We start from the raw sequence: 19,097 nt of genomic DNA, 5'->3' as shown, positions 1-19,097 counted from the left end.
TCCTAAATAAAAGTACTTCTGGTTAAGTTAATTAGCCTTCAGAGGAGTATCCAGATGTTGCCCTGATTAATTGGTACAGGGACTTGTAGAGACTCCCCCCACAAATGGCAGACTGGACAAGGCCTCACCGACTGAATGAACCAAAGGTCATAATGCTGTGCCTACTGCTTATCTACTACAGACCTGGGTATTATCAATGTATTGGAGACAGTAGATATTCTTATAAAATGAAATAAGGTCATACCATATCATCCCTTGAGCAGCGTATTCAATTTCTATACTATACCTTTGTGACTCTTAACCCTCCAAAGAATATATTATGATTGATCCTCAAACTCTCAACAATACAATATAATTGATCCTCAAACTCTCAACAATACAATACGATTGATCTTCAAACTCCAAACAATATGATTGATTCTCAAACTCCAAACAATATGATTGATTCTCAAACTCCCTACAATAATATTTATTCTTAAAACTTAAATTCTCATTTCATCCTCTCCAATCAAAAGTTCATAAAGACAAAACCCTTCAATCCAAAGTCTGACTATATCATTCAACAACAACCCCCTCATTCCAGTTAACTTCCAATGTTACTTTTTCGACCCCAATAAATCCAAAATATTCATTTTCTAAACCTCTCTCCACCAATCCAGAATACTAATGTTAAATGCCAGCAATTGAAGTCCTTATCCCTCCCTCTTGAGATTCCACGATGTTTTTATATACTATAACAAACATGAGATTCCACCTTGTTTTTATATACCATAACAAACAAACGTCTACTCTATGACTTTCAACATTCTTCACACAATTAACTTTAAAAGTTCGTATATAAAATATCTACCATTGATCCACTAGCCTCCTCTGTGATCGTACACTGGGAACAGGCATATTTCTTGGCAAAGTCGGTAACGGAATGTAGCCTCTTAATTTTTTTCATTATGAAAATTTGATTTGTACCGAGTTTGGCTGAATCTCACAGACACAATATAATGTTGGTATGTGCTGTTATAATCTCGTAACAACATCACTTTGTAACGGTTGCTCTGGAATTTCACAGCGCAGTAACATATTCTGTGGTTGTAAGATTAGCAATACACAACAATAGCGTTGTATTGTCTTATATCATCACCACGTAAAAACAATAACTTTGTATTGTCTTAAAATCATCACGTAACAATAGTATTGTATTGTTTTAACATCGTCATCACATAACAATGACATTGTATTGTCTTTATATCGTCACCAGGTTGCCACGTTATGTTGAGATGCTTCACTACATTTCTACTTATATCCATCATATCACCAACCAAACTGTCACATCCATACCAAGACGTCACCAGATTGCCAAGTATCTATATCCAATATGTTCTCCCCTGGCAAAGTATTTTTCTGATGTTGAAATTTTCAAGTACTTCCAGTGAAGACTGCAAAGTTTTTCTTGATATCAAAATTGCCAGGTTTGTTAAAGATATTATATAATTGCAAAAAAAAACCTTCACTAGATACAGCTATACATTCTCATTTTCCAACGAATTGCCAAAATACAATTGCCAGTTAATCATCCTATAGCCAAGCATACCAGATTGTCTCAATATATATCCAAAATGTCGTCAAATGGCAAATTATTTTTCAGAAGTCACAAGATTGCCAATCACATTCAGAATTCACTATATATTGCCAGGTATATCCAAGGTGCCATCAGATTCAATATCCTGATGTTGGTGTGTATTTCAGTAATTAATGAATTGCCATTAGATCTAATAGATCTTTAAGTGGCAATGCACATCCAGAATTAACACAGAACTTATGTAAAGATTTCTAGATATCCGATGAGACTTCAACGAAGAGTACAATCACATCTTATTTGGGACTTAATTTTGTCACAATCATCCATAATTTGTGACTGTACATGTATAGTCACATACATCTAAGCTTTGTCACAGAATTGTCACAAACTTCAGTGCCTCGTCAGTGTAGTCACATACATTCAAGCCATGTGACTGAACTGTCTCATAAACCCTAGCTTTGTCACCATATTGTCACTAAACATCCTTGTATTGTCGCTGAATTGTCACATGAATCAAAGTCTTGTGACTATAAAGTCGCATGCATCCAAGATAAGTTACCATTTTGTCACATAATCCAAGGTTGGTCACAGAATTTCACATAAATCCAAGCTTTGTGACTGAACTGTCACATAATCCAAGCCTTAATTCAGATTGTAGTCACATCCCAGCTTTAAATTGTCACTGAATTGTCCAATAAATCCTAGTCTTCTTTGTCACTATATATACACATACATCGAAGATTGGTCACGAAATTGTCACATAAATCCAAGCCTTGTCACAATATCATCACATACATCAAGGAATGTTCACAAAATGTTGTCACTTAAATCCAAGCCTTATCACTATTTTTTTCACATAAATCAATGCTTGTGATTGAATTGTCACATATCCAATATTTGTGACTGAATTGTCACACATCCGATCCTTGTCACTGAATTGTCACATACATGTAAGCCTTCTGAAGTAATGAGAATTACCAAGATGGCAGGTTACATAATAGTCCAAATACATTAGCCTTATCCTGGCTGAGGAATAAACATCACCACTTTTTTTGTTTGCCTCGTCTGACATTTTGTCTGAGCGTGGTCTCCAAATCGACGCAACAATTTCAGATTCCACAGTGTAATGATACATTGTGGGAGAAGTATAATACTATTTAACCCATGATCGTCACAGAATTCTGGAATATATGTCCGATATTTCACCCATTAAACATGTCAGCACTGCTAGACACTGGTTACCATGGCAATCCTGTTGTCACCAGTGTCTGAGCGAAACTTGCAGCCATATAAACTGGATATCCAGCTTGATATCCAGTTCTGAATGTTGTCACCTTACAACCATGATGTCCAGCAGTCTGTTGCCAGTGTCCAGGAGCTGGATGTCCAGCGTGGCCTGCCACGCTCAGTTTTAATATTGATTTTTCTCTTTGGAAACTTCAAAGGTCACACATCCCTCTCCAAGACAACAAAACACACATAACTCCCTATACATTGACAAATAATGAAATTCAGTCTTAAGTTATTTTCAAGCTCTCTTCTAAGAAAATAATGAATAAAGCCGGCAGCCCGATCACAAATTCATGCAGTGCTAGACTACACGAATGTTCCTGCGGCAGCTTAAGGCTGTGATAACAAGAAATAAATTTACAGCTAGATGTTTGAAACTAGAACCTTGAGGCCGGCAATAATTGTCATTTACGCTGCCTGCTTTTGAGGGTTTATCAAAGAGTTAGAGGAAGCCGAACTCGACAGAAATCAATAGAAGTATAAATGTAACATCAGGTATGTGAATTATAACGAAGCGACAGTAACAACAACATGTATATAATCGGTGCTAGATTCACCACGGCTCCATCGGCTACCCTCCAATCAGGCAGCCGGAGTCGGGAGTTGGACAGATTCAGCGCGATAGCATACACCTCCTACGACACCCCTGGGTTACATAATGGTAACCCACTGGCTCAGGGACCCACGCAATAAAAGTCGATTAAACTCAAATATCAAATTGTTTTGTGCTGATCGAACTACACACGGCTACTCGTCTAGATTAAAAATCATCATCATACATATATATATACAGTATACAGGCAGTTTGCAGTAAGTTTGTTGCATAAAATCCATACACTTGTTAAATTATTCATTCTTTTAAAACTTCACTATTGTACTGAATTTATTTTCGTTTCCAATGCCAAGCTTGAGCAGTAAACCAGATCGACAAGGAAAAAGCAAGCTCAAACCTGTCCAATTTAATATTCAAACCATAAACAGCATCCACCTTTGCCTTTTCTCATTGTACTTTTTCAAGGGTCTCCATGCCAATTTAGACTTTTAGCTCATACTCTGCCGATGTTTTATCGATGCTTAGTTACGATTCACTACTGTTATTACTATTACATCAGTATTCTCTCTTGTTTTTGTTTCTAGTCCAAATTAAAAAAAAAAAAATCTTTTTATTAAACTTGCTTTTTTTTTTAATTATAAATGAGTTTAATTTGGGACAAGCTTCTTTTAAAATTGTCCGACTGTGAATTGTTATACAGCCACATATAGTATATACATTGTTCAGTCACAAAATGGGAACCCAGACATTAATAATTAAATAGGAAATTTTCCACTCAATTAGAGGGAACATGGAGAAAAGGCAAAAACTGATGCAAAAAGCCACCAATTTTCCGTTCTTCTATTCAACTTTTCAATTAAACATGTAATATTCTGACATCTGGCATTCCAACACAATTTCCTTCATGCAATAATTCAATTTACTCCAAAACGAAAAAAAAAAAAAAAATAAAAAAAGTCTGTTTTTTTATCTGCATCTAGCTCTTTCCAATAATTTTGACAGCATGCTTATTTCTGAAATTACATGGATCTAAAAAGTGAACAAGTGGGCTCTCCATTCAAGCAAGCGATGCAAGCTTGATATAATTAAAACAAATCTCTTTATTCGATTATATCATTTGATAATTACAAATTTCGACATAACTTTTCATGTGATCATTATGCTTTAAAGATGTTTGCAAAAATAATTCACACTTTCTTTTTGCAAAATTCTAGGAAACTGTGACTTTATGTTTGTATATATTCAAACATATGTGAAGTCAGACACAATATCAGAACATGTTGCGATTCCATTACACATGAATATTGTGAATCGAAACTGCATCTGTGGAGAATGTTTATTGATTTTTTTGTGCTGTGTATTTGATGGCGGGAGTGAAAGTTACTTAGACTAGTATTATACTCGTGAAACCACTAGGGAAGACAATGTTAATCGTAATACGATTTATTACGAAATAGTCCTCTGTACCGAGGAATGTAGAGTCACTCTTCATCAGTAGAATCAAAACTGATAAACTATTGTCTGACAGTGAGTACCAAAACATAGTCTGCTTAATGTGAAAATGATAAAATTTCAATAAAAAATGTGAAAATGATAAAATTTCAATAAAAATGTGAAAATGATAAAAAAAAAAAATAAAAAAAATATTATGTGCCTTAAATTAATTAAAGTGGAGTTTTTACCTCCCCCCCCCCCCCCCCCTGCTTTAATGTAATGAGGTCAAAACTTGGGAATGCATGTGCTTATTTCAAAATAAATATGTGATTTTTTTTCTTTGTGTGTCTGACTACAACTACGACAGAATTTTTTTTCTTTGAAAACGAAAATTAATGATTTTAAAGAATTTCTATTTTCTTTGAAAGTGTCAGTCAAATTTTTACACACGACACATGAATTACTATTCGATGCAAAAACATACAGAAATTAATTTGAATTCAATTTATGTCTTCATTTTATTTGTCTGCTAAAATACAGCATTATAAATAGTATGTGTTAAGTTTTTATTTTGACTCGAATTTTCACAATAATTTCTCAAATCAGTTTCATTTGATAAACAGAATCTAATATACTTCTATCAAACATAAGATTCATTAAAAACAAATTTCTGTACTCTTTACATGTAATCTTTTAGTGCAGAATTTCATATTTCCAGAAGCATTCTTACTTTAAGATTTGGGTCAACTTGTCCTGGATTCTTTAAAGCATGGTCAACTTAATCAAACTGGTTTTTTTCCCCCTCTTTTATTTTTTTCAATTTTCTAACTTTGCCAAGTATTTATTTTATTGAAGGAATTATCATACCAATGGATATCAAAGCATGTGATATCTTAAAACCAATTTCAATCTGATTTTAAATAATACTGCATGAAAATTTTTCATGTTCACAGAGCTGTAAGCCATCTAGGCTTTAGAAATTGAAAAAACTCAGCATTAAGTCGGATTTGGATTTCTAATTCAGTTTTACAAGTGAAACAAATTTCGGAACGCTCTAAAATCTATTTACCGAATCAGTTACTATCAGACATAGCTGTGCACGCACTATTTGATGCTTACGATTACAGTCCTAGTCAGCATGCTGTCTTCGGAATGCGCATGATTAATCTCGAAATTTTAAGGCACAGCTTTCATTTTGGAATCTGTAAATTTTGGATGAGTTTCAATAAAACAGAATTCCTCGATTTGTTGGATAAAATTTCCATATTGCACATTTCCAAATAGAAGATTCATCAATATTTACAATTTATCTTTCGAGATCTTTTGATAAATTAACATCTGTAGGAATTACAATTTAATCTCAACGGATTATGCCGAATCTAAATTCAAAGTTTTAGATCTAGATGTTGACATAGTGTCCTTGGATATTTCTCCGCTGTACAAATTCCGTTTTTAACCAAAAGCAAGCAACAATGCTGTCATGATGCAGTGCAATGCATCGCTATTTAATTGAAAAGCAATCGTCCTATATGTTCGTAATGTAACTCCACAACACACATGCCGTCATCGTTTTAAATATTCGGAGATCATGTCAGATAAAGTAGGGGTTGGCCTATATTTAAATAATATTGGTAACCCTAATAGAAAAACAAGCCAGTTTTATTATTTTCTGCCCTCTTGATTGGGTTTATTTTCAAATGAAGCATGACAATCTTGCAGACCTTCTGGAAGCAAAACTGAGGACATCTCGGAAAAAAAAAAAAATTCCCCAGCACATCAGCGGAAATGTTCAGGAAATTCATGGAAGAAATGATCAAAATTTACTGAAGGTAAATTAGTTTGGAAAAATGCATTACAACATTGACATTTATAAAACAACTCCTGAAGACTCAAAATCTAGTAAAAAAATAACTGACTGTAATTATGACTGGCAATTTAATAAACAGACTCACAAGCAACCAATGAACTGCTTGATGCTTAAAAGCTTCCTAAAATGTGTATAGCCTATCTTTTACGATAATATTGTTCTGAGCTTGGATTCATCCTACACAAACATAGATGGTACAATAAAACTGTAAAATAAAGCATTTCCTCGCCTTGATATATCTCTGACATGTTCATTCGGCAATAAAAATGCTTAAAGCGAAAACAAACATCAATTTTGCTATGTTACCGACAATAAAATGGACCGAACCCAATCCACATGAGTACTTTAAAAAAATGTGGAGACTTATGTCGATAAAAAACAACTTCCATATCCAAATGAATCACGCTTTCCTCAGATCCACAACCAAGAAATTGTAGTGTCGTCTGCTCGCTAGTCTGACCTCTCCCCTTCAAGACTAGCAGGTGATCTCTAGGCTAGATACAAATATCCTGTCTGCGAAGTTTGATTGATATCAGTCTCAAGTAACATCAGACTAGGGCCTCCGATCTAAAATTCATCAGAGAACTTAATATTTCTTAGGTCCGGTACCATATCATCACTATCTTACCCATCTTTGCATGTTAAGTTAATGATTTTACCCCACAAAGGTAATTTTATGTACCTTGCAGACTTGCAGATTCTCCAGGTAAACTTAATTTGTGTCCAACATGAATGTACCATCCTAAGATGAAACAGTCTACACATAAAGAATTCCGTAATCTACTGAGAAAATCCTGTAACACATACATATATTTTACATGATGGTGAACTGATTCAGGACACACATGATGCGTTTGAAATATTCTATGCAATAACATTTGCACGCCCCTAATAAAAAACATATCAAATACAAATGTATATAAGTATAACCATGGTAACCTTTCCAGAAAAAAAATCTTGGTTTTCATGTGGCCTGTACTGCAGTCCCTTGCAAACAAGCATTTCAACAACCTTGATTAATCAATAATATAAACATATTATAAGCAACCATGGCAACTGCACAGAGACCTAACTTGGGTTCCAAGTGGCCTGCACTTGCAGTCCCTTACAACAAACATTTCATTGACCCTGATTCAATAATAACAAATACGTAACTATGGTGACTTGACCTACCTTGGGTTCTAAGTGTCCTGTACTGTATCCCCGCCCACTATCACTACTAGCTGCACTATTACGATTACTATTGGTCGGACTGCCCTTCGCTGGACTAGCGGTCCTCAGGTCACCAACGATGGAGTACGGTGTTGGTGACGCCCAGTCGCCATGGTGATTATGTAAGTTGTGTTCGCCAACATGGTTGTGATTATCGTATGGTCTACCATTTACATTCTGAAAAACAGCAATTAAAAGAAACCATTCAGCATGTAAAATGGAATATCAAAATGATAAAATCTTGGGAATAAAAACCGATTTCAACATTTTGTATAAAAGAGCTTTGGATGTTTCCTTGGAAAATATCAGCCACCTCCCACTGATTGGACAGGGGGAACTTCTGTTACTGGTATGCTGAATCTGTAAAGAATCAGACAAAAACGCCAGTGGTTCCCATGAGAGGCATTAAATATCAATGACCCCTACATGTTAGCTAAAAATACTCTTCGACAGAGTGCCTGGATAGATTTTCGCTCAAATTTAGAAAGAACCTGCTGCCTTAATTATATCTCAGCTAAATGAAATAAATTATGAAAATAATATGGAATGAAATATTCTTGATTAGAGCATTATATAAATCTACAGTAGAAATGGTACTTCTGATACACCAAGCCCTGGAGTCAAAACATCTTTTAAATCATTTTACAAAAGTTAATATTAGATTTAGACAGTGAATGAAAACAGACCCTTCTTGAACTTCTCCATTGGCAAATGAAACAAGTTCAAACTCATCACAGACTAGCCGAAAGCACTTAATGAACCTAGGAGCGAGATGCTGAGAGAGGGCGAACAACGGTTGTATAGTAGCTTTGGTAATGCACCTTGCACAGTAACACATGTTTATGAAGCGTTGGTACACTTGTAATTGTGTTGTGGTAATAATACAATCATGCATGGTGTCAGAAGTGTGGGCAATTAATGTCAACTACATCAAAGTAAGGAGATCCTGTATTGGAAACAAATTTCTCATGACCTTTTATAACATCCAGGTTTCTTCTTCAAGATGTATATTATTTGTAAGAGCTCAGAAAAAAACATCCCAACTACAATGTGCTCTACAGAAGGTCACATGCCATAGCCAGGAAGTCAAAGGTCAGTCATTAGGAGTGCAAAGGTCATACAGCCAGAAGGTGAGGGAGATCAAAGGTCAAAGAAAAGTTGTGAGGTCCCTTCTCAAGAGAAATGTGAAATCAAGAAAAAGATTACTTCCAATATTAAACTAGAAAGTTTGGTCATAGCCAGAATGTAAAGGATGAATTCTAAAAAGGGCAGAGGTCATATTGATAGGTTTAAAGGTCACTCATCACAAGCTTGATCCTCGATCACAAAAGCTAAATGTGTCTTGTTGTGCTTTTAGCCATGAATAATTTCTCCTAACTTCTGGAGCAGAAACAGACCTATGCATAAAGCTTTGTAACATTAGCCAATCAATGAAAGAAGGCCAAACGTCACTTCGCCTTGACAACTGAAGCATGTAAAATACCACAGTTTTATCATTTCAGTTCTCCTTCACAAGTCTGCCAGTGTTAAACGCTGCCGATTATATATTGATGTATTGTGTGGTGGGTGCACAGGGCATAGGGTGTATATATGTGGACCCATTCCCTATCTGTATGGTCAAGACATCTACATCAGTCAAGACTTTCTCAGAGTAGAATTATTCTCAAAATGATTCCAAATTAACAAACAAGCATTAGTCAATAAAAACTAGACTCCATTTAGATCAAACAGCCTTATTAGAATTTTTTTATTTTTATTAACAAATCATTCGACTAATATTGATTACATTTCTATCTTTGAAGCTGGAATATTTTCAAACTCAATCCATTAAGTTGAAAGACTAATGTACTTTAATTTTTTTCTTTGCGAATGAAATCATTTTGATGAATACTTGGTAAATTCTTTGAGTGTCAACAATGTTTGCCATAAAATGTGGCTCGTTCTACATAGAAAAGAACATGTTGATTCAATAACGACTACCTCACAACTATCCAGATATTCATCATCAAATAACTTCCCTAACAACCATCCATCATGAAATAACTTCCCTGACAACCAAACAGCAATTTGTTGTTCTAATAGTGTTAACACCTCAACAGTCTTTAAATCTATCAGTGAACAATTTCCTTGACAACCGAGCAGAAGCCCAATTTCAACATGTAAAAAATCTTCTTTTTTTTTCCACTGATCTGTCAATGTAAAGATTTCTTTCACAGAAATTATTCTGTATTTGATGGATAATTTCCAGAAAATTCAAACAAAACTTGATCCTACAAAATACCATTTAATCGGGTTACCTTCTAGCCGGTCTCTTGGTCTGCAGTTCACTTCAAAGACTACAATTATTGGCTAATGGATCAATTGGGCGAATCAACATCTGCTATTTCACCACCATCCCTTCTACACAAACTTCAGCATAATCCAATAAGGTCATTCGCCACACACACAAACCACAGCCATGTTTCTTTTTACTATAGAACAGGTTTTAAATGTTTCAGTTTAGGAGCTGAACTTGCTGCACTGTTAGTGATATGGGAAATCTCTAAGTTACCATGATCTCCAAAATGGGATTACTCTTTTTCAGTGTAATTGGTTAATGTGTCGTTAACTACATCAGAACAGAAGAATCCTGGCAGCAAGCATTCATATCGTAAAGCAGGCAGGATTTTCAAGATTTGCAAGCATCATGGGAGAAATTTAGGTAGAAAATTGTTCCAAGAACTTTGTACAAACCTATAAAATTCCTGAGTGAATGTCCTAAAGTTTGGTACTGATTTGTTCAGCAATGAGTTGTCTCCCCTTATGGCATGAATAATGAACATAGTAGTAAAATGTTACATCTCCTTTGAAGTGAATTTGTATATAAGGGAATGTCATTCGAATTCAAAGGGCCTATGAAGTAACATACAATGGTTGTCTCCCCTTTTGAAAACCTGTGAGGTTAAAAACAACAGTTGTCTACTTTTTTGAGACCCTTTGATGTTATATACAAGAGTTGTCACCCCTTTTGACAGCATTTGAGTTTAAAAATGCAATGGTTGTCTCCCCTTTTATAGAGCATATGGAGTTATATACAAGGGTTGTCTCCCCTTTTAAGAGCCTATGGATTTATATAAAAGGGTTAATTTGTCTTCCCTTTTGGGAGCCTATGGAGTTATATACAAGGGTTGTCTCCCCTATTGAGAGCCTATGTAGTTAATTACAAGGGTTGTCTCCCCTCTTGAGAGCCTATGAGATTATATATCCAAAGTCTGTCTCCCTTTTTGAGGTATACAGGGTTATATACAAGGGTTGTCTCCCCTCATGAGCCAATGAGGTTATTAACAATGTTTTCATATTCATTCTTTTGTTTAAGATTTGAAATTCTTGATATTCCACATATTTTTCATACAATTTAGCCGTGTAATCCATATTTAGAAAGAAAAAATTCTTTTTATACCCATCAACACATGATAAAGATTGAGTTTAGTTGTAAAATCGAAGATGTTCCACCTCTACATGCAAATCACAGGGAGGTCTCTGCAATTGGTCAATCAATTATGCAAATACGTACTCCCATGCCCACTCTGTAATCAAATCATACACTGTCTAATTAAAGATCGTATCCAAAAGGAAATATACCTTTCCATAAAAACACCAAATTAAATTACTCCTGAGAAAATTCCCGGGAGGCATTTATTCAACAGCTCTAATTGATTTGATTGAAATGCTACACAAAGCAATTGTCTTTCTGAAGAGGATTCTCTGTGAAATGTTCACAGAAGCAATACCTCTAAGTGTTAGACAATTAACATAGTTTCCAGAGACTTGAGGCATCCACTCCTGTACCAGGTATCAATTTCAAGCATCATAGCTATTTAAAGGTTAATACTCGGTACTATAAAAATATCTGTACAATCACCCCACACTTAGTACATTTACCACACATTTAGTACAATCACCACACATTTAGTACTCTGCATGTTAACCCAAGGATACATTTAGCACTCTGCATGTTTACCCAAGGACACATTTAGCACTCCGCATGTTTACCCAAGGACACATTTAGCACTCTGCATGTTTACCCAAGGCCACATTTAGTACTCTGCATGTTAACCCAAGGCCACATTTAGTACTCAGCATGTTTACCCAAGGCCACATTTAGTACTCGGCATGTTTACCCAAGGCTAACTCTGCATGTTAACCCAAGGATACATTTAGCACTCTGCATGTTTACCCAAGGACACATTTAGCACTCCGCATGTTTACCCAAGGACACATTTAGCACTCTGCATGTTTACCCAAGGCCACATTTAGTACTCTGCATGTTTACCCAAGGCCATATTTAGCACTCTGCATGTTTACTAAAGGCCACATTTAGCACGCCGCATGTTTACTCAAGGCCACATTTAGCACTCCGCATGTTTACCCAAGGCCACATTTAGCACCCTGCATGTTTACCCAAGGCCACATTTAGCATGCCGCATGTTTACTCAAGGCCACATTTAGCACTCTGCATGTTTACCCAAGGCCACATTTAGCACGCCGCATGTTTACTCAAGGCCACATTTAGCACTCCGCATGTTTACCCAAGGCCACATTTAGCAATCCGCATGTTTACTCAAGGCCACATTTAGCACTCCGCATGTTTACCCAAGGCCACATTTAGCACGCCACATGTTTACCCAAGGCCACATTTAGCACGCCGCATGTTTACTCAAGGCCACATTTAGCACGCCACATGTTTACTCAAGGCCACATTTAGCACGCCGCATGTTTACTCAAGGACACATTTAGCACTTTGCATGTTTACCCAAGGACACATTTAGCACTTCGCATGTTTATGCGAGGCCACATTTAGCACTACACATGTTCGTGCATGGATTAATTTCAGGATGTTTACGCGCATATTTAGCACTATGCATGTTTACCCTAAGCCACATTTAGCACTCCGCATGTTCATGCACACATTTAGCACTACACATATTTACGGACAGACTTATTAGCACTCAGCATCTTTACAAACATATAGCAAACTGTATGTTTATGCATGGACACATTTAGCACCTTGCATGTTTAGCACTCAATACATATTACATTTAGTAATATCCGAATGTTTACCCCATGTTTACATGCACACTGCATGTTTCATACTCCACATATCTAACATTCCACACTTTCATTAAACCATGATATTTCACACATGTAACACTTATATAATTACTCTGCCCCGGCTATCTCCCTGGTTTCCTCCACCATCAAAGAATTCCAACTGAAGAATTGTTTTAATTTCCATCAGACAATAATTATCAAGTCAATTATTAATTGACCAGAACATAAATTATTGAAACGCAGGTTCAATTTCCTTAACAATTAATTATATAACACATACATTTGTAAAACCTTTGATAAGGTAGATTGTTTTGTTAACCCCGATCCACTGTCAATACAGGTCTACTCAAAGTAAGGGTAGCTTATTTTAGGAAGTTACATTTCTCTTTCCCATGACATCAGAAATAAACATCGAACAACCCAAAACTTGACAGACCATTTCTTTTGACCAGGAAATTAGATATATGGTTGACAACAAACATTACTGACCAAAATCTCTTTCTGCCAGCATGCCACATACGAAACATCCCCAACCCAGACCATTTCTCTTTCCTCAGGATTTCTGGACTTGACTGAACATTAAACAACTTACCTCATGCTTACGAAAATCTCATCCCACTAGCAACCCACATAGATATTTGGTAGAACTACCAAAAGGCATTTATTATGTTTAAAGAGCCGAAATCTCCTGAGAAGAACTGCTGATAATGCAGAGTTGACAAATATCACTGACTTTTCGGATTCAAACCTCCTCTGATGTTTGTACTGAAAATTATGGGGTGATTTAGAGCAGGCAATATTCAATGTACATTTCCCCTCCGGTAATGACAGGGTATATAGGGCACTTTACCAGCCCAAAACTTAAGGGAATGAAATCACTGTCACAGCATCTAGGGATTCTTAATCAGCTGGGAAAGGAAAGTACTGATTTACTTGGGAAAATAGATTGTTTGATTGTAACGTAATGCTCGTCTTCCGAGGCAGAACCATTGTAAAGTGTAAAGATTCATCAACATTGATTTTTAAGGGTCTTCAACATCTGTCATAAATCACAGCATTATGAATGTCAATCACTTGTATCAACCAGTTCACTATGTCAACTAAAAAAAAAAAACCTGAACACTTAACCATATAAATTGTAATGCTGTTAAATTTACGATAAACTTTGAAAATGTCAATTTCACAATTTTTTTTTAGATATGAATTATTTTATGACAATGTTTATATCAAAATTTAAGATAAACTTTGAGAGTGTGAATCTTACATATTTTTACACCATAAATTATATAATTGTAAGCTGAACATTGAATTTTACCACAAAACCAAAATATTAATACGTCAACATTTATCATGCCAATAATCTTATCCAATAAATCTGCAGATAATTATCTAATATCAGAAATGACAACAACTGTGTAAAAGATCTGAAATGAAATCTTAACTGTGAATACATTTCATTCTGGAGTAATTGAAATCACTTCTCCTGAAACCAACAACACAGCGCCGATATCCCACATCAAGGATACATACAAGAGGCAACATTCCTTCTCTGCATTCTCACGTTGTGAGAATTCCACACCATCTACACATACACTACGATCTCTAAAATCCTGTACAACTCACACTTACCATCTTGTGAAAAACACTGGATCACGAAATGATATAATATTCCCAATCACTTCTTCATCGATTATACTGTTATTATTAAATATCCAACACATACCACGGCAGAGCGAATTTCCACATCACTAATCACGACTTCTACTACTCACAACATCAACAAAAACTTGATCCGGACTCAAAAAACAAAAATCTGTCCAAAGGAATTTTTGGTGAAGTTTCCCTCCATGCCAATGTATGTACATCACCTCTTGAAAAAAAAGCCCAAGAACATTTCACCAAATTATAGATGCATTGCCACGATATCTTCATTTGTAGAGGAGCATGTATCAAGTGTACCCAAGTCTTCTACCGCTTCAAGCTAGTACCTTATCTCCCAGCTTCATCATCAGAAACCCCCTCCTCCATCACCCCTCCCCCTCCCCTCCCCACCCCCACCCCCACACTGATACCACCACCTCCTTGACGACAGGTGAAGGATTCAATGGTATGTACTCAAAACCCGATACTCATCACAGGCCAGATATGAACTATTCATCTCATAGATACAAATTTATAGTTTCAGGGCAAAACTTCTGAGAAGGAAACTGGTAGGGGAGGGAAGTCGATTTGACTATTTACTACAAGTTGATGGTCGGGAGTATTCTGTGTGTATATATATATATATATATATATAGGATCCTGTACTATACCATGTTTTATCATCCTTATCAGTGCCCCAGAACTGAGATCTATATAGTGTACATACAGCTAAAGCTTACTATACTCATCTAACAGGGCCAGTTTTTAAAACTTCGGCCATTACATCTTCATTCTTTACAAACAGAAAATAGCTTTCATACTAAGTAAATACAAAAAAAATATGAACATAAAAAATATGGAAAAAAAATTTTTATAGCAAAACTTTGTAAATATGAAAAGTATTTATGACCTAAACTGGGTCTAAAATTGGACAATTTAGAGAAAACTTTTCAATTTATTTATGGTAATGATATTAAGCTAACAAATCATTTTTGGATTTGGGATGAACAGCTTAGCTGTAGAACTCATCAGCTGTGAGGATAGAGGTGTACACAGAATATAAGCTATGTTCCTCCTATCTCTAAAGCTGTTTTATGAGTTGCCAAACATAATTAAAAGGTCTTTCTATTTCTCACTAATATCATATTCCTCTTCAAGAGCTTGTATATGCTTCATCTCACAAAGAAAATGAAAAAAACAACCTCAAAATAAACCCCAAAATATGTAATACCTTCTTATATATGAACTGACTGCCAATGTAAACAGGTCAAGGTACAATCTCAAAATCAAATGAATGTTTTGGGGAAAATATGACCAAAATTTAAACAAAAGTTCTTGGTACACCATTTTTTGACTGTTTTTATCAATTTAAATCTTTATAATAAGTCCTGAAGAAAGAGGAGCTTAAAATATAGTTTTAGGTAAAAGTTTGTCAAACTTTTGAACATGTGCACCGATCTCTCCCATGGACTTTCAATGCAGGAGTCAACTAGTAAATGAATATGTTGTTAATATGTTATGATAAAATTTTATTCTGGAAAGTCTGACAAGGTTATGAAGTCGTATGTATATAATACCAATTACAAAAGACAGTATATCAGAAAAGGATTAGATTTTATACAACATTCTGATTGGAGAATATAAATTATTGGAATTTTTTAATGGAAGAGCAGCAACCATATATATTCCAAGTCAAACAAATATACAGGCCAATTAGTCATTGGTCAGATGAACCCGTGTAATCTGACATTCTGTTGGTCAGATTAATCCATCTAAATCTAAAAACAAATTGGTATATTCAGTAGGTCAGATTAACCTGTGTAATCTGACATTCAGTAGGTCAGATTAACCTGTGTAATCTGACATTCAGTAGGTCAGATTAACCTGTGTAATCTGACATTCAGTAGGTCAGATTAACCTGTGTAATCTGACATTCAGTAGGTCAGATTAACCAATCTAATCTGACAATCTTTTGGTGAGATTATACTGTTCGATCTGACATTGTGAGATTAACCTGTTCGATCTGAAATCCTGTTGGGCACATTAACCTGTCTAATCTGACAATCTTTTGGTGAGATTAACCTGTTCGATCTGACATTGTGAGATTAACATATCTAAATCTAACACCTGCATGTGGAATACAACATTTTGGTCTGATTGGACAAGATATAAGAATACACAAGTTCTTACACAACAAGTTTCATGGATATTCCTATAAAAATCATACGTGAGGTTTGACTGTATTTATGAAAACAGCAGTGATATAATATGTCCAAACCCTTTTCACTAAATCTACCCTAGATATTTTAAAGCTGTATTTTTAGATATTAGCATAATATTCTTCATAGGAAATTATTTTCTAGATTGACATATAAATTCTCCATAAAAAATAATGAAGGAAATTCGCAAATTAAGATGTCATTCCCCTTTTGGATAGCTAATCTAGCAATCATCCTTGTACAGAATGTGTGAAAAGAACATCGGAAGCCTCTCTGTAGAATTAATGATGAAAACTGTCGTAGAAAACACATCAGTTTCCTGCAGGAGATATTAAACTTACTCGCGAAACACCGCAGCTCTCCCTAAAATGTATTAAAATTACTGGAGAAATCATCATTTCCCTGAAGACTACTGGTAATAAGACTACTATACAGACATAATCTAACTATAGAGCAGAGCTGCGACTCATACTGGCACGATTTAATGTTCACGACAGCGGAGTAAAACGCTGACACTAGCTATTTTAACACAACTAATCTTACTTGTCATAACTTCCTTTGAATTTCTCTGAGAGATACATGGCAGCTTGCATAAAATAACGTCGTCACTGCAATAACGAAATCTATACACTAATTGACGGAGCCGAAATCTTTTTCACGAGTTGACGGTGCAGAGCTGACGAGACGGGTTCCCACCTGACAACAGGCCACAACCAAACCATTCCTACTTACAACTAGTCCTTAGCTGGTGGTGGCAGGATCCGAGAGGGCTTAAATAAATACCCAGGTTTAACGAAGAATCAATACAGCTGTATGGCGCCATCGAAAAACATCCCATAATTCCCTAACGAAAATGGTAAAACCTCTTGTTGAGTTATTTGACTTTCATAAACACTTTTTCGTAACTCTAGTTTACGGAATGGTCTTCGGTTGACGGTTTCAAAAGATCAATATAACATCACTGCTACATTTCGACATGTAATATACTCAATTTGAGTGATAGCTTATCACGAGCCTGCCATGCGTTTTCACCCTGACCTATTTATCTTCAAAGATGGAAAATAATACATGGCTACACATGATCCAGACACTTTTGTTTTTATTAAGAAACATACCTATTGTTCTGGAGATCCATTGTGGCCCTCAGGAACCTATCTATATCTATAGGACTTCAATACAATAGTTTGGCAGACAAGATAGTGAAATTGGCTACAGGAACGTCATAAACAAGCCAACATCAGTGATATTGTTGTGGGATTCTCAATTTTGAACTTAAGTGATCCACAACTATGGATGTCAAATTTATCCACAGCCATAAATATCAAATCTATTTACAACCATGAATATCAAATCTACCTAAAACCATGAATATCAAATCTATTTACAACCATGAATAACAAATCTATCCACAACCATGAATATCAAATCTACACAAAACCATGAATATCAAATCTATCCACAACCATGAATATCAAATCTATCCACAACCATGAATATCAAATCTATCCACAACCATGAATATCAAATCTATCCACAACCATGAATATCAAATCTAACCATGAATATCAAATCTATCCACAACCCTGAAAATAAAATCTATCCACAACCATGAATATCAAATCTATTTACAACCATGAAAATCAAATCTAACCACAACCATGAATATCAAATCTAACCATGAATATCAAATCTATCAACCATGAATATCAAATCTATGCATTATAAAGAAACACTTGATGTATAGATATATAGAGATATAGGTCAATAAACAGCCCTTACCCCCACCCTCCAGGATATTTAAGAAATATCCCGATTGGTATATATACACAGTTTTATTATCAGTTTTAGGTAGATAAATGACTGAGGATTAACAGCACATCAGTTTAGTATTTCCCACTCTAGAAATGTTGGTCAGATGGTGATAAATTCAGTGATAATTTCCACATTCAAGGCAGAGTTCAGATGTATTCCAACAAACATCAAGGGATTCAGAAAGATAGGAGAGTAATTAAACTAAGTAAGTCTGACCTATACTGACCAGTAGTGACCCAGACCTATACTGACCAGTAGTGACCCAGACCTATACTGACCAGTAGTGACCCAGACCTATACTGACCAGTAGTGACCCAGACCTATACTGACCAGTAGTGACCCAGACCTATACTGACCAGTAGTGACCCAGACCTATACTGACCAGTAGTGACCCAGACAACA

At 35.5% G+C, this 19,097-nt stretch overlaps 1 protein-coding gene across 4 annotated transcripts in view; it reads right to left on the bottom strand.

Moving 5' to 3' along the window:
• Positions 1-19,097, bottom strand: part of LOC117337922 (caskin-1-like) — a 161,611-nt gene that overhangs the window by 20,814 nt on the left and 121,700 nt on the right. For all 4 annotated transcript variants that reach the window (XM_033899071.1, XM_033899078.1, XM_033899085.1 and 1 more), the window contains one exon: positions 7,894-8,109. In XM_033899071.1, coding sequence (XP_033754962.1) covers positions 7,894-8,109 — 216 coding nt within the window. The remainder of the gene's footprint in view (positions 1-7,893; positions 8,110-19,097) is intronic.

The sequence above is a fragment of the Pecten maximus genome, chromosome 1 (assembly GCF_902652985.1).
Source record: "Pecten maximus chromosome 1, xPecMax1.1, whole genome shotgun sequence".
Classification (NCBI taxonomy): Eukaryota; Metazoa; Mollusca; class Bivalvia; order Pectinida; family Pectinidae; genus Pecten; species Pecten maximus.
The sequence above is the reverse complement of the archived record's forward strand: the minus strand, read 5'-3'. Positions and strand labels throughout refer to the sequence as shown.